Source organism: Alexandromys fortis, unplaced genomic scaffold, assembly GCF_014885135.2.
Source record: "Alexandromys fortis isolate MF-2015 unplaced genomic scaffold, M_Fortis_MF-2015_v1.1 scaffold_60, whole genome shotgun sequence".
Lineage (NCBI taxonomy): Eukaryota > Metazoa > Chordata > Mammalia > Rodentia > Cricetidae > Alexandromys > Alexandromys fortis.
Window position 1 is genome coordinate 8,393,010 of NW_026067946.1, and position 13,494 is coordinate 8,406,503.

General features: G+C 42.4%; 1 protein-coding gene across 1 annotated transcript; it reads right to left on the reverse strand.

The window, feature by feature from the left end:
- Positions 1-2,676: 2,676 nt before the first annotated feature.
- On the reverse strand, positions 2,677-9,791 carry LOC126505989 (eukaryotic translation initiation factor 1A). Its single transcript, XM_050149238.1, has 2 exons — positions 9,470-9,791; positions 2,677-3,739 (listed from the first exon to the last, which is right to left on the reverse strand). The coding sequence occupies exon 2, from the start codon at positions 3,527-3,529 to the stop codon at positions 3,095-3,097; it is 435 nt and encodes a 144-aa protein (XP_050005195.1). The 5' UTR covers positions 3,530-3,739; positions 9,470-9,791; the 3' UTR covers positions 2,677-3,094.
- Positions 9,792-13,494: the final 3,703 nt, after the last annotated feature.

A 13,494-nucleotide genomic window follows, 5' to 3' on the forward strand; every position in this document is an offset into this window, starting at 1 on the left:
GCATGGCAAATCAACCTAAACCCTGTGCTGACTAGCTTTACGTCAACTTGACACAAGCTAGTTGTCTGAAAGGATGGACCCTCTGCTGAGAAAATGACTCCATAAGACCTACCTGTAGGGCATTTTAATGATTCATGGGGGAAGGCTCAGCTCACCTAGGGTGCAGCTACCTCTGGGCTAGTGGTCCTGGGTTCTGTAAAAAAGCAGGCTGAGCAAGTCACACCCCTCCATGTTTGCTCCTGCTTCCAGGTTCCAGCCCAGTTTGAGTTCCTGTCCTAACTTCACTTCCTTCAACGGATAGACTAGCATGTGGAAGTGTAAGCCAAGCAAACCCTTCTCCCCAACTTGCTTTTGGTCATGGTGTTTCCTCACAGCAACTGAACCCCTAAGACAGCCTCAGTCTGGCGTTGTATGCAGGGGCTCACATTCAGTTGTGACTGCTTTCTTCCTGTGATGAGACCTTCAGGCAGTGCAGAGGTGAAAATCCCCAGTCTTGTGAAGACTTGTGAGATGTCAGGAGTGATACCAAGTGACGCAAACACCGCTGAAGAAGCTTCTAAGTGTCCTTCACTCGTGTCTCTCCCCCCACTCCCCAGTCTCAGAGTTTCTACCTCCTGCCCCGTTCCAACTATGCTCCATCGTTCTTGTTTCTTATTGTCAAGTACTCTTCTCACAACTGTTTAGAAAAAGCACCCCAGCTGCAGGGGAAGAGCCTTGGCTCTTCTGAAGACAAGGCACCTGCGAATGACTCTCGGGCCTTTGGGGTGCGGCTTCAACTTGGCCCAGGTGATGTAGATTTTTGCCTTGAAAAAAAAAAAAACACCTGTGACTGGCATGCAGGATTTAGTAAGAGGATGCTGAACCACCTGTCATCTTTCCAGGGTCAGTCTTTATCTTAAGGTGCACAGAATGTGGAGATATATAATAAATGCTGATTAAATATCCACTAAGGATAAACCAACAAAAAGCAAATCATGGGGAAAGAGGTTAAGGAGTAAAGATCTCTAGGTTGGATGGTGGGAAAAGGGGAAAAAAAAACCTCGAAGTGCAGAGAAATAGCTCTTGGTGTTTGGAGTGACGGCACAGAAACAGCAATGTACCATCTAAGGGGAGGAAGAAAACTGGGTACTTCTTCCAAATGGATATGGGTAAAATTGAAGGGCGGATTAGGAGCAAAATGTAACACAAGAATAAAAATTTGCTGGCTAAGGGCAGTGTTCATGTATAAGCTCTTATTAGAAAATCAGTTTTAAATAGGGCAGGGTGGCACGAAGGCAGGGGCATGGCCATTTCAAGGCTAACCTGGAATAAATAATGATAGCTATCATAACACATCCTAGGATATGATCTACAAAACTGTTTTTGTGGTCAGTACTGGCACAGAAGGTGAGAAACCCTGAAGCTAGAAGATCTGACTGATTGGTGATCTACAGGAACGGTCTCTTGTTTGCTGCTGAAAGAAAACACCAGGCTAGCTGGCCCATGATCACGCTTCTTCTGTATTAACAATTTACAGTGGTAATGGGACAAATGTCAGCTAACAGTATAAGTTAGGTATGCTGCGTAGAACAAGCTCCAGCAACATGTTCTCTTTCCAGAAGACACATTGTCCTTCTGGGGAGAAAGACAATGCCAGTCCAGCACCACGTCCAGCTTCATTTGGCAAAATTAGCCTTTACAAGGAACTGCATACCCATCTAAAAAAGTCCACCCATCAACGACCAGGAAAATTGAATTTGCTTTTCTTTCTTTCTGATTGTGGAATTTTCATAAGCTACATTATTATGGGCTAGTTGGGAAAAAAGAAAAGGGTGAATACTGTTATTTTCATGTCCAGTCACCATTTAAAGGTGCCTGGAACAAAGCCTGAGAAAGCAACTCTTTAGGGAGAAGGCATCAAGGGCTGACAGACAAGGTTTATACTCACTTCAGCACAGGTGAAACTGCAGACCGACACCAGCATCACTGAAATGAGCAAACAGCAAGTTCATCTCTTAAGCACCAGAGTCTAAAGAAAAAGCCTCTCGCATGATGAACTAAAAATCATCCAGTCATTTATTTTTGTTACATACCAGAGAGATAATGAACATATCAAAAGGAAAAAGTATTTTTATGCCAACATATTTCACTGGGCTTCTCTTCTGGACTCTGCCGTTCAGGAAACAGGGACTGCCTTTGCATTAAGCTGTGGCTCCTCTCCCTTTAACCTATGCTTAGGTTAAGGAAGACTTTATTTATACAATTATGTAATTAATTTCAATCCATACACAGCAATTAAATTATTCAAAGCCTTAATACAGTAGCTAACTTTTGGAAATGACTTTTTACACAACCTACTTTGCAAAGTAAAAAAAATGGTTTATGTACTATTAACAACCACCTTCTCTATGCACGTATCAGAACATATTTATTTCACTTTTTATTTTCAATTCTTGCGTATGCCTTAGGAAAGTAAAAATTATATATAAACATTGTCAACTACTGTATTTCTAAAGTCAAGATGATTATCACCTAAGTGTTTAATTTCTGCAATGACTAATTTTTAAAACTCAAAATTGCTACTGATGTAATTTATAAACGGCACTCCGAAATGCCTATTTATGGGTGGCAACAACACAAAGGCTAAAATGTACAGAATATGAAAAGTATAAATGGCATGGCTCCATAAGTAGAGAAACAGCTGCATTCTGACTACAAATGTCGAAATCTGACTCCAGTCTCAAGGCATAAGCGCCTGAAGCAGATGTGCTGGAACTGGGGCATTTTCAGCCCAGGATGCTTCAGGCAGAAGTGCTGACACAAAGCACCCACGTGCCAGAAATGAAGCGTCCCAATGGAAAGGCGGTCCCAACAGTGCACACTGCTCTACCCCTAAGTTCAGTTACATCTATAAGAACAAAGGGTTAACATGTCACTTACGATAACATCTTTGGTTTTCAAAGAAATATAATACTTCAAAAAATAAAAATACATCAATCTGCTTTAACAAGTCATACTCATGCTAAAAGAAGTTTTACTTAACAGCTGAAGGTCAAGATCCCAAGTATGCAAAACAATCTTCAGAAAACTTGGGATGTAGCATGCTTAGGTTAGCTTAGATATCATCAATGTCTTCATCATCATCTCCAATATCATCAAACTGGATTTCATCATCATCCCCAGGACCAAATGTGTCTGTTTCATTGATTTTCGCATGTTCTGGAAGTTCTCCATATGCCTTCAGACTTCTTGCTTCATCTGCATTATACTTCAAGATCACATCAGCTTTGTTATCTTGATAGTCTCGCAGACCAATCAATATAATGTCTGAGGTATTTATCCAAACCTTTTTTCTCAGCTTTCCTCTGATGTGGCACAGCCTCCTTACACCGTCGAAACACATTGCTTCCAACCGTCCGTTTCCCAGCATTTTGATCACCTGGGCATACTCTTGCCCATCTTCTTTAAACACCAACTCTCTTTTTTCAGATTCATTTTCATTTTTACCTCTGCGCCTGTTTTTGCCTCCTTTGCCTTTATTCTTCGGCATGATGATAAGGGCAACCACAACAGTCGAGGTGAGAGACTCTTTACTGACGTTGCCTGCTACTCCTCTCCAAGAGGAAAGGATGGAGGGCAGGAAGTGTCTAACAGTGGTAGATTGGAAGAAACTGTGCAGTGGCTGGAGCTTTCTGGTAAACTGTCAGTTCAGAAAATCCACAGGCAGCAGAAAGTGTTCCAGAGTCCTGGCTTCTGCTAGCTGCAAAAACAAAAATATTTTTAGTAAAAGTTACCTGTAAATATTAAGTCACCATGGAGAACAGGCTGGGTCAGCTCTGGGTTGCACCTTGTTGTTTGGAATATTGACTTCTAACCTCTGCCCAGCCATGGCTTGCTCTATCTAATGAAGCAACAGCCCTGACCTGAGCTACTCCATTTTCAGTGTAAGTGCCAAGAAAGAATGGCTCCACATCTTGTTTACACGAGTAAATACCATCATCTGCTAGCACATCAGGAGACACAGACTGGTATTTTCTGCCTATAAACAGTGAAACCCATCAAATTACAAGACACATGAGCTTACCAAGCACACAAAAGGTACCCTCCTCACTGGAGACTGTACCAGAAGGTGCACCCAGAGGCAGAATGTAGCAGCATGACGTCTTTGCACGCTGTGGTCTAGTGCCCTACAGGCCTGCCCCTGTCCCTCCAGTAGCTGTCTGCCTTCAGAACAGCCCCTCTACAATCCGAACACAGGCAGCCTCTTTGACCCCTTCTTAAGGAAGACTCTGCAACCCACCATACAGTGATGTGCAATGTGTGATCTGGGAGTTAATATCAGTAATTAAGGTTGAAATAAAAAACCCTGTAATTGTCAGTGATCAGCTAGCAAGCAAATCTGGCTTTCTTAAATCAAATAAAATTAATGTGGTTTTATGAATTATTGTATTCAATAAATTCTGGCATTGTATAACAACACAAGCATGTCCATCTATGTTCCTGATAAAACACTCAGAAAAGATATTCTTGACAGAAAGACTGTTTAGTTACTAAAAAATTCAAATATTGTACTTTTGATAAATTTAAGTTTTTGTTTCAAATTTGAACTACGTTTGTGTTTGTTTTGTGTACATATAATCGTGTCTGTGTGTGTAGCTGACACATGTACACACGAACATGTTCATGTGGAGGCCAGAGTCACCACCGGATGTCTTCCTCAATCACTCTCCATCTTGTTTTTTTTTTTTTAATACAGAATTTCTTTTTAAAGATTTATTTATTTATTATGTGTACAACATTCTGCCTCCATGTGTGCCCACATGCCAGAAGAGGACGCCAGATCTCATTACAGATGGTTGTGAGCCACCAGGTGGTTGCTGGGAATTGAACTCATGACCTCTGGAAGAGCAGCTAGGTTATTACCGACTGAGCCATCTCTCCAGCCCCTCCACCTTGTTTTTTGAAGCAGGATCTCTCACTGAACCTGGAGCTCCCGGATTCAGCTAGTGGTGAGCAAGCCCCAGGGATCTCCAGTGCTAGGCACGCTGGTCGAGTAAGCCCAGAGTGCTGGGGAGCAAGTCTAAGTCCTTATGCTTCTACAGCCAGCACTTTACCAACTGACCAGCAGGGCGAATAAACACCTACAGTTAGTAATTTTCTCCCTGGCTCTTCAAGCTCGGGACTTTATTTCTTATCGCCAATATTATATTGGTGAGTTTTCTGTCATTTGTTTTTAATCCCAACAAGTTTTTCTTTTTTCTTTTTTATGGTTTACAATTTTTGAAAAACAAATTGTATATTATCGATTGCCAAGAATTTATTGTCCTACTAAATTACTAGTACAGTTTTGCAAACATTTGTTGTTACTAGATTAATTCAGCCACTCATTTAAGGCACATACTCAAACGTACAAACCAGCCTCCTCCAAGCATGCTTTCTTAGAACCGTGTCATCAACAGGCTATTCCACTTTTTAGCAATCAACTGAGGCGGAGCACATGTGAGACTAGCGAAACCTGGGTGTGATTTCTCTCTACTAAGTAAACCTTCAGTCCTGATTTAGAATCCCACTCCTTTCTTTCCTAAGTGTCCTTACATTACCATAAGTAACCACATGCATTTGAGGGTTAACTGGTGCGACAATCCTTGCAAACCTATAGTTAGATCTTATGCAGAGCACTAAGAGATATTGTCTATATTGCAACTACATGCATAATACATTTAGAGCCAGACTGCTCATGAAGTCTGGCTATTTCATGTCTCCTTTTCTCCACTTACGCTCTCTAGGGTGCCATCAAAATAACCCACATGAGACGCTATTTTAAAAAGCATTATCACTGCAGCAGTCAAGCTCCACAGCTACTTGATTTCTTAATACCTTGTCATTTCAGGTCATCAGTAGTGACAGTTGAGCAACAGTGCCCATTTCTCTATGTATTCCTCAAGTATTGCACAACACAGTCTAGGGTCTGTTTCAAAGACTCTGCTTTGATTTCTGGGGCTAGTCCCAGGGTTCACTGGGTAAAAAGATGGTACAGTCATGTTGGGTAATTTGAAGGAATATTTATAAACATGCAATAGCAAACCACACCATAAAGAATAGTGCAATGCTCAGTGGGGTGGTGGTGGTGCACACCTTTAATACCAGCATTCGTGAGGCAGAGACAAGCAGATTTGAGTTTGATGACAACCTAGTCTACAGAGAAAATTACAGGATAGCCAAAGTTACACAGAGAAACCCTGCCTTGAAACCACTAACCACACACAAAAGAACAGTACAATTTTCTAGAACTATAAGCAACAGCTTTGTATTTAGGGAAAGAGAAAACAGTTACTGGTACAAGTTTAAGATATTTGGGCAAGAAATTCTGACACTCTTGTTGACATTTGTTTCTTGACACAACTGTCTGTAGCTACGAGGCTTTAATTCCAGGCTCTCTGTGGATTTGTACATCTGTCCTAATGCTAGAACCACATGCTGTGTAAATTCCTGCAGTAAGTTTTAAAATGATGAGGTATGACTCACTAAACTTTGTTCTTTGGGTTTTTTTCTTTTTGACTGTTTGAGGTCTTTCCACATCCATATGATCAATCTGTCAATTTCTACAAAGGTAACTTAAGTCTTGGTAGAAAATGCATTTGATCTAAAGTTAGTGATTTAAACTTTTTCATATATACAAGATATGTATTTGCTCCACAAATACGAGGTTATGTTTTATATTATTTGTGACATTATTAACAATTTCTTAGTATCACATTGTTAGAAAATGACAACAGAAATGATACTTTGGTCTTTTCATTTCCGAATTTTTTTTCATGGTATTGTGCTATCTTGAATAAAAACATGTTCTGATGGTATAGTATTTTCTTACATATTCTCTTTACTTAACAAAGGTTGTGTATGTTAGGAATGTAACCTTACTGTTTCTGACCTGCTGTACCCTGTACACTGTTCCTATATCACAAGCCTGGAGTCTGCTTTGTTATGAGAACTGTCTTCTCTGCAGTGGTCTGTGCCTTGGGGCAGAAGGCTTATTTCTTCCATCTCCACCTGGAAATGAAGGACTGTGACAGCTGATGGAGAACTATGTTTTAACTTCGACCTTCGGCACTCAGACCGTATGCTTGTGCAGTTCATCCCCAACTAGTGTGGAGGAACCTAGGGGACAGAGACCAGAGTCTTATTCAAATTGTGACACCGACAGCCCTAGCCATGTTTTTCCAGGGCTCAAGAAGAGCCAAGCAAACAAACTTGAGAAAACAAGGACATCATACTGTTCACAGCAGCAACGAGGGCCCAGTCAATAGGGAAAGATGCCGAACCTAACTACTGGACAAAGAGATGCACGTGCATTAAGAGATTTATTTCGGGGGCTGGAGAGATGGCTCAGAGATTAAGAGCACTGACTGCTCTTCCAGAGGTCCTGAGTTCAATTCCCAGCAACAATATGGTGGCTCACAGCCATCTGTAATGAGATCTGGTGCCCTCTTCTGGCATGCAAAACATACAGGGAAGGAATGTTGTATACTTGATAAATAAATAAATCTTAAAAAAAAAAAGAGAGATTTCTTTCAAGCTATACAATTAGCGTAAGTTAAGTCAATAAGACCCACTGTGAGTTGGGGAAATTGGCTTTCTTCATCAGCTCTGCTGGAAATGAACCTGGTGGGTATGAAGAAGCAAACTGTGAACATGCTCAGATACCACAGCTCTGCACTTGGTATTAAGTACAGTAACGTTGAGAGGCTGTGTCCATGGGCCACTTGCCTTCCTCTTCTGGTGTATCAAGTCTGAAACAGCCTGACTGCCTTTCCTGGGGCTTCTTGGTGGTGGCATGACCTTGAAACTCCAGAGTTCTGACAATAAACAAGGCTCCCACCAGTACCTCCACCACGAAGCTAGAGTCTCAGAAAGCTAAGGAATGGGATGGACCCAGTCAAAGCCTCGGCTTTAATCCTAACCACATTGCTTAGCAAATTAAACTCATGTGGTCAGAAAAGGATATATAGTAAAGTTAGGTTTAGATGAAAAAACCTCTAAATGGCTTAGTGTGTGTTTAAAAATATATGTAGGCTTGGAACGCAAAAGAAAAAGGATAACATTCTTAAAAAAAAGGGAGAGAAGTTGGGTGTGGTGGCACAACACGTCTTTAATCCGAGCACTTGGGAGGCAGAGGCAGGTGGATCTGAGTTCAAGGACGACCTGGTCTACTGAGTGAGTTCCAGGGCAGCCAAAGAGACACAGAGAAACCCTGTTTAATAATTTAATTACAGTATTTGTCTGTAATTAGATTGAGGGGAGCACACTGGAACTACTTAAATATGCTTAATGAGCTGTCTTTAGCAAGGTGGGAAATGCTGAATAAGAATGAATGGATGTGGCTCCACCTTAAAGGGATGTCTAACAAGCACAAAGCCCATTTCAGCTGGCAAGTGGGGAAGAATGAGTACACAAATGGGCATGAACTGGCTCCCTGAGCCCAGCGGAGAGGACATTCCAACAGTGACTCTCTGAAAGGCAGAAGTTGCTTCAACAGACCTCAAAATGGAACTGAATGTATAGTTATCTCTCTCTCTCTCTCTCTCTCCACACACACACACACACACACACACACACACACACACACACACACACACACACACACACAGTGGCCTTCCAAAGGACACTCACTCTTAACTGGGCTCTTCTGGGCTGTAATGTCCCTCACATAGGCTGTCCCTACCCCAGGGCCTATATGAGGCTAAAAGACATTGTTTATTATTATTCTTTCCACTGTTACTGGATGCACAGGACAGCTCGTGTAAACCCTCAGTTACGCCCAGGAACTGATAAACTTTTCAGCTGCTTCCTACCTAGAATACAGACTTACAACTACCTGTGGCTGTCAATGTGGTTTGCTTTCCAAGACATATGGCACTTTAAATAAAAAGATAGCCAGGCGGTGGTGGCGCACACCTTTAATCCCAGCACTTGGGAGGCAGAGGCAGGAGGATGTCTATGAGTTCGAGGCCAGCCTGGTCTACAAGAGCTAGTTCCAGGACAGGAACTAAAAAGCTACGGAGAAACCCTGTCTCGAAAATCCAAAAAAAAAAAAGATAACCAATCACATACGATACAAAACAGCCTAGTAAATACACCATTTAAAGCATGCATGCCACGAAAGTCAATTATTTACAATGATTAAAATAGCATTACCATGTATATCAAAACAAAAGGGGAAGATTTTACACTTTATCATTCTATAACATGTCTTTAACTAATATAGTTGGGCATTCATTATGTGCCAATACAGGAGCAAGAAAGTTATATAAGGGGAGTTAAACGGTGTCTTTAGAGGACTGGAGTAACTAAAGGAAGAAAGTGTCTTACATAAGAGGAAAGCACCATGAGTTACACTGAGCATGGGGCCTAGAAAACAGATCATCACTGAAAAGACTGCTTTAAGCACCCCCACCCCAGCCTCTTCTGTCGCTCTCCTGAGCATCCCTACCTTCATTCAGTCACAGCAGGCTAGTCTTTCTGCGCCTCTGCGATGAGATGGCTCAGAACCTCTCCGTTCCAGTCACCTTGCAGCAGCAGACACTCCCATCAGCCACCTAGTCAACCACTGTCACATTTTTGCTAATGACTTTTTTACATAGATTAATCTTACTTCCCTATTTATACACCTCAATCTAATCTAATGGCAGCCAGAACAACATTCTTTTTAACAACAGAACTCCAACTAGGTCCTTTTGTGGTTCAATTTGCCGGTTCTTCACCTAGGCAAAGGCTTACATTCCTAACATGACTCTCTAGAAGCAGCTGTCAGTGTTCTTTCTCCATTACCTAACCACCCCCCACTCTCCCTTTTGTGGGTCTGGTGTTTTTGAGTGAATTCTGCTCAAATGTTTTAGCTGCATTTCTGTAAACCTCGGAAAGCAGAACAAGGCAGCGCCTTTGCCTGTGTAGTAATCTGGAAAGTGAACAGCACCACCTGGTGGCCAAAGGCTGTTGGGGCAATGAGGTTTTCTGAAACAAATGCAGTGTGGCTCTCACTACCTTCAATTTCCATCTCGCTACACTGATTGGGGGTTTAAAATACTGGCCCTTATAGAGAAACCCTGTCTCTAAAATCCAAAAATAAATAAATAAAAATAATTAAAAAAAAAACTACTGGCCCAAAATATCATGCTCGTAACACCAAATTTTAATTCTGCCATGTTGAGAAACTTCTAGAGACAAGCAATATGGTCTACCAAACTTCCTGACGAGTTAACCATCCAGGAATTGACTGGATTCCTGGCTTTTAGAGATTTCTTCCATAGTTGCCATTTTCAGCTCCTGGTTAGCAGTTTCTGGAACTAGTGGTTTTGACCCTCTGCTTTTTCCTAGAAATAAACGTGCCCTGTCTGGCAAAGCAATGTCAGGGCTTCCTCGTGGCTTTGTTCTCTACTCGGGATCAGATAGGCTGTCACACTCACACACCAAATTGTGAAATTCAAATTTACTGTGGGGAAATTACAGGCTGTAGAAGCTCTCAGAATTTAGGAATATGGACTCCAAGCATCTGTCCTGTGTCTGTCTGTCTAGCTCTTGAAACAGAAATTATGAAAAGGGGCTGGGCTAACTGATGGCCCAGAGGGTTAAGTGCCTGCTGCACAAGCATGAGGACCTGAGTTCAGACCTGCGGAGCCCATAAAGAAGCCAAAGGGGGTGCCCTTTGCCTGCAACCCCAGAGCTAGAGAGACAGGCAGGAAGACCCCTGGGCTTGCTAGCCAGCCTGTCTAGCCCAGTCTGTGAGATCCTGGATAACGTGTTCCCAAACCCAAGCGGAGATCAGTAGGAGGCACTTGATTATCAACTGCTGTCCTCCACATCTGCATGAGTGCTGAGTACTGGGTCCATGTGACATTTCTTAAGTATGAAAGATATTTGACAAGTTTTTACTAAACTCATGAAATATGGTCATGTCCCTTATACCGTGTAACAAATAACCACCAACTCGGTGACTTAAAAATAACAAGCTTATTCCCTGACAGCTGAAGTGAAGGTACTGGCTCACTCTGGAGGCTCTGAAGAGCTTCTCTCCTAGCTTCTCGGGACTATGGACAAGTTTTGGTGTTCCCTGGTTTGTGCACACACCACTCAAATCTATCTGTGTGTCTTTACATTCTTCTGCGTCTTTTCTCTATCAGGTCACCAATCACTGCACTTTAAAAGGGCTCACGAGATTTAGGATAATCTCTTCTGGGGATCTTAATTTAACAATAACTGCAGAAATCTTACTTCCAAATGAAGTGATATCCACAGGGATGGGAATGAGGTCTTGGAATTGTGTCCGAAGGTATACAACTCAACCTATCACACACAGTATGTTTGAAAATGAGGCATAATTACATCAAAGGAAAGACACTGCTTTACTTTTATAAATCTAGGCTCATAGAAAAGCCTGAATGCTCACCTCCTTCAATCTGCTATGCTGTATTGATTGAAACACATGAAAAATCCAGCCTCAAAAAATGCAAACCCTCTGAAAGATCCTTCAGAAACCTCCAGGAGACTTCAGAAGGTACTCTGAGAATCATGCTCCACAGTAAATACTCTAAGGTACATTGTACAGTATGGTATAAAATTATGCAAAGTGGCGCTGGAGAGACTACTCTTCCAGAGGTCCTGCGTTCAATTCCCAACAACCACTTGGTGGCTCACAACATCTCTAATGAGATCCACTGCCCTCTTCTGGCGTACAGGCAAACATACAAACAGAATACTGTACACTTAATAAATCTTAGCCCAGCAGGGCAAGGGTGGTCCACACCTTTAATCCCAGCACACTTTAATCCCCACACAGAGGCAAGAAGGTCTCTGAGTTGAAGGCCAGGCTGGTCTGTAGAGTTCTTAGGCTGCCATCAAAGCTACAGAGGAACTGCCTCAAAAAACAAAACAAAACAAACAATTTTAAAAATATGAAAAGTGAAACTTGCAGGTCATGTATGTATTCCATAGTCTACATGTATCTTTCGCGTTACTACACGTTAGGCTTTCCCCAAAGTGGCAGTTCACCTTTCTACTAGCAGTGCACAACCATGTCTAGCATCGCTAGCCTGTCGAAGCAGCCACACCGACACTTCCTTCTTTCTAACCTCTCTTCTTGCCCTCCCCTTGCTATTTAGTTATTTTGGCCACCAAGATTGCCTTTGTTATACTACACTTACAGAAATAAAATGTTTATCATTGAAAAAAAAATGCCTGTCTGGTAATATTTAATTGAGATTAAAAGTGATATTCCGCTGATTTTTACGACTTTTTGAGATTATAGTTATATCATTTCCCCTTTCCTCCCTCCCTCACAAACCCCTCACACTGTACTGAGATTTTAAATCTTATTCCTTCTTTCCTATTTATTTGCACTGTCCTCTTAGGAAGAAAGAAGGCAGACTGGTTTGGGTGTGTCGTAGATATCCCCTCCACCCCCACCCCCGCAGGGCTGAAGAGTCAGCCTTGGACAAGCTCTCCTACTGAGTCACGTTACCTGCTCAGTTCTTTTTTTCTATTTTGTTCGGGTTTTTTTGGAGACTGGGTTTCTCTGTCTATCACTAGCTGTCCTGGAACTCACTCCGTGGATCAGGCCGGCCTCCAACTCACAGAAATCCGCCTGCCTCTGCCTCCCTGAGTGCTGGGATTGCGGCCTGAGGTTAGTTTAAAAGAGCACTACCTTTTACCTCACCCACCTGAGTCAGAAAACAGAACCTACAGTTCTCACTGTCAAATTCAGTTTTACTTTCACTCGCCAACAAAATAATATTTGTTTCTGGCCTGGTTCTCAGGAAGGTGTAGTCTCTCCCCAGTCTAGATAAAATTAAGGCTGTGACCTCTGGCCTCCATTCCTTTGGCCACTGCAGAAGCTCTGGGTGCCCCAGGCTATAGAGTAACTTCCGTCTCCTCTCCTTTTATATAACCTACCCCACCCTCACTCACAAACCCCCGTTCTAATAAAGTCCATTCCTGCCTTTTTCTAAAAAAAAAAAAAAAAGAAGAAAAAAAAGCCACCACCTGACTGGCAGACGCATGGTAGAATGTATTAAGAAACGCCATGTTGCTCATAGGTAAATTAGTATTTCGGCTGTAATTCTGTTGTGTTGGATCCTCAACTCCCTAATCAGTACAAGAGACACATGACCACTTACTCAGGTGGAAGGACCCTGCAATGGGGTACACAACAGACGTGTGCTTTTATTAAACCGAAACTCGGCTAGTGCTCACCACGTGCCAGCCCCTCCTCTAGAGGCCCTTCCCAGATAATGAACCCGTGCAATAATCCGTATTTATCAGCACTCTTTAGATTAAAGCAGAGGGTTTAAGCATCCAGGCAGAGGTCAGAGGGCCGGGAGGTAACGAGCAGGGACTAGAAATCCCAGTCTCGTGTTCAGCTCTGAGAACATGCGCTCTTTGCCGAAGCTGCCTCCTCCACCACTGTTACAATTAATAAGAGCCTCCTGCAAACCAGAAAGCGCTCCGCCACCGGCGATGGGT

Bases quoted from the DNA above. Each gene is read 5' to 3' on its own strand.
- LOC126505989 (XM_050149238.1), bottom strand. From the start codon at position 3,529: ATGCCGAAGAATAAAGGCAAAGGAGGCAAAAACAGGCGCAGAGGTAAA.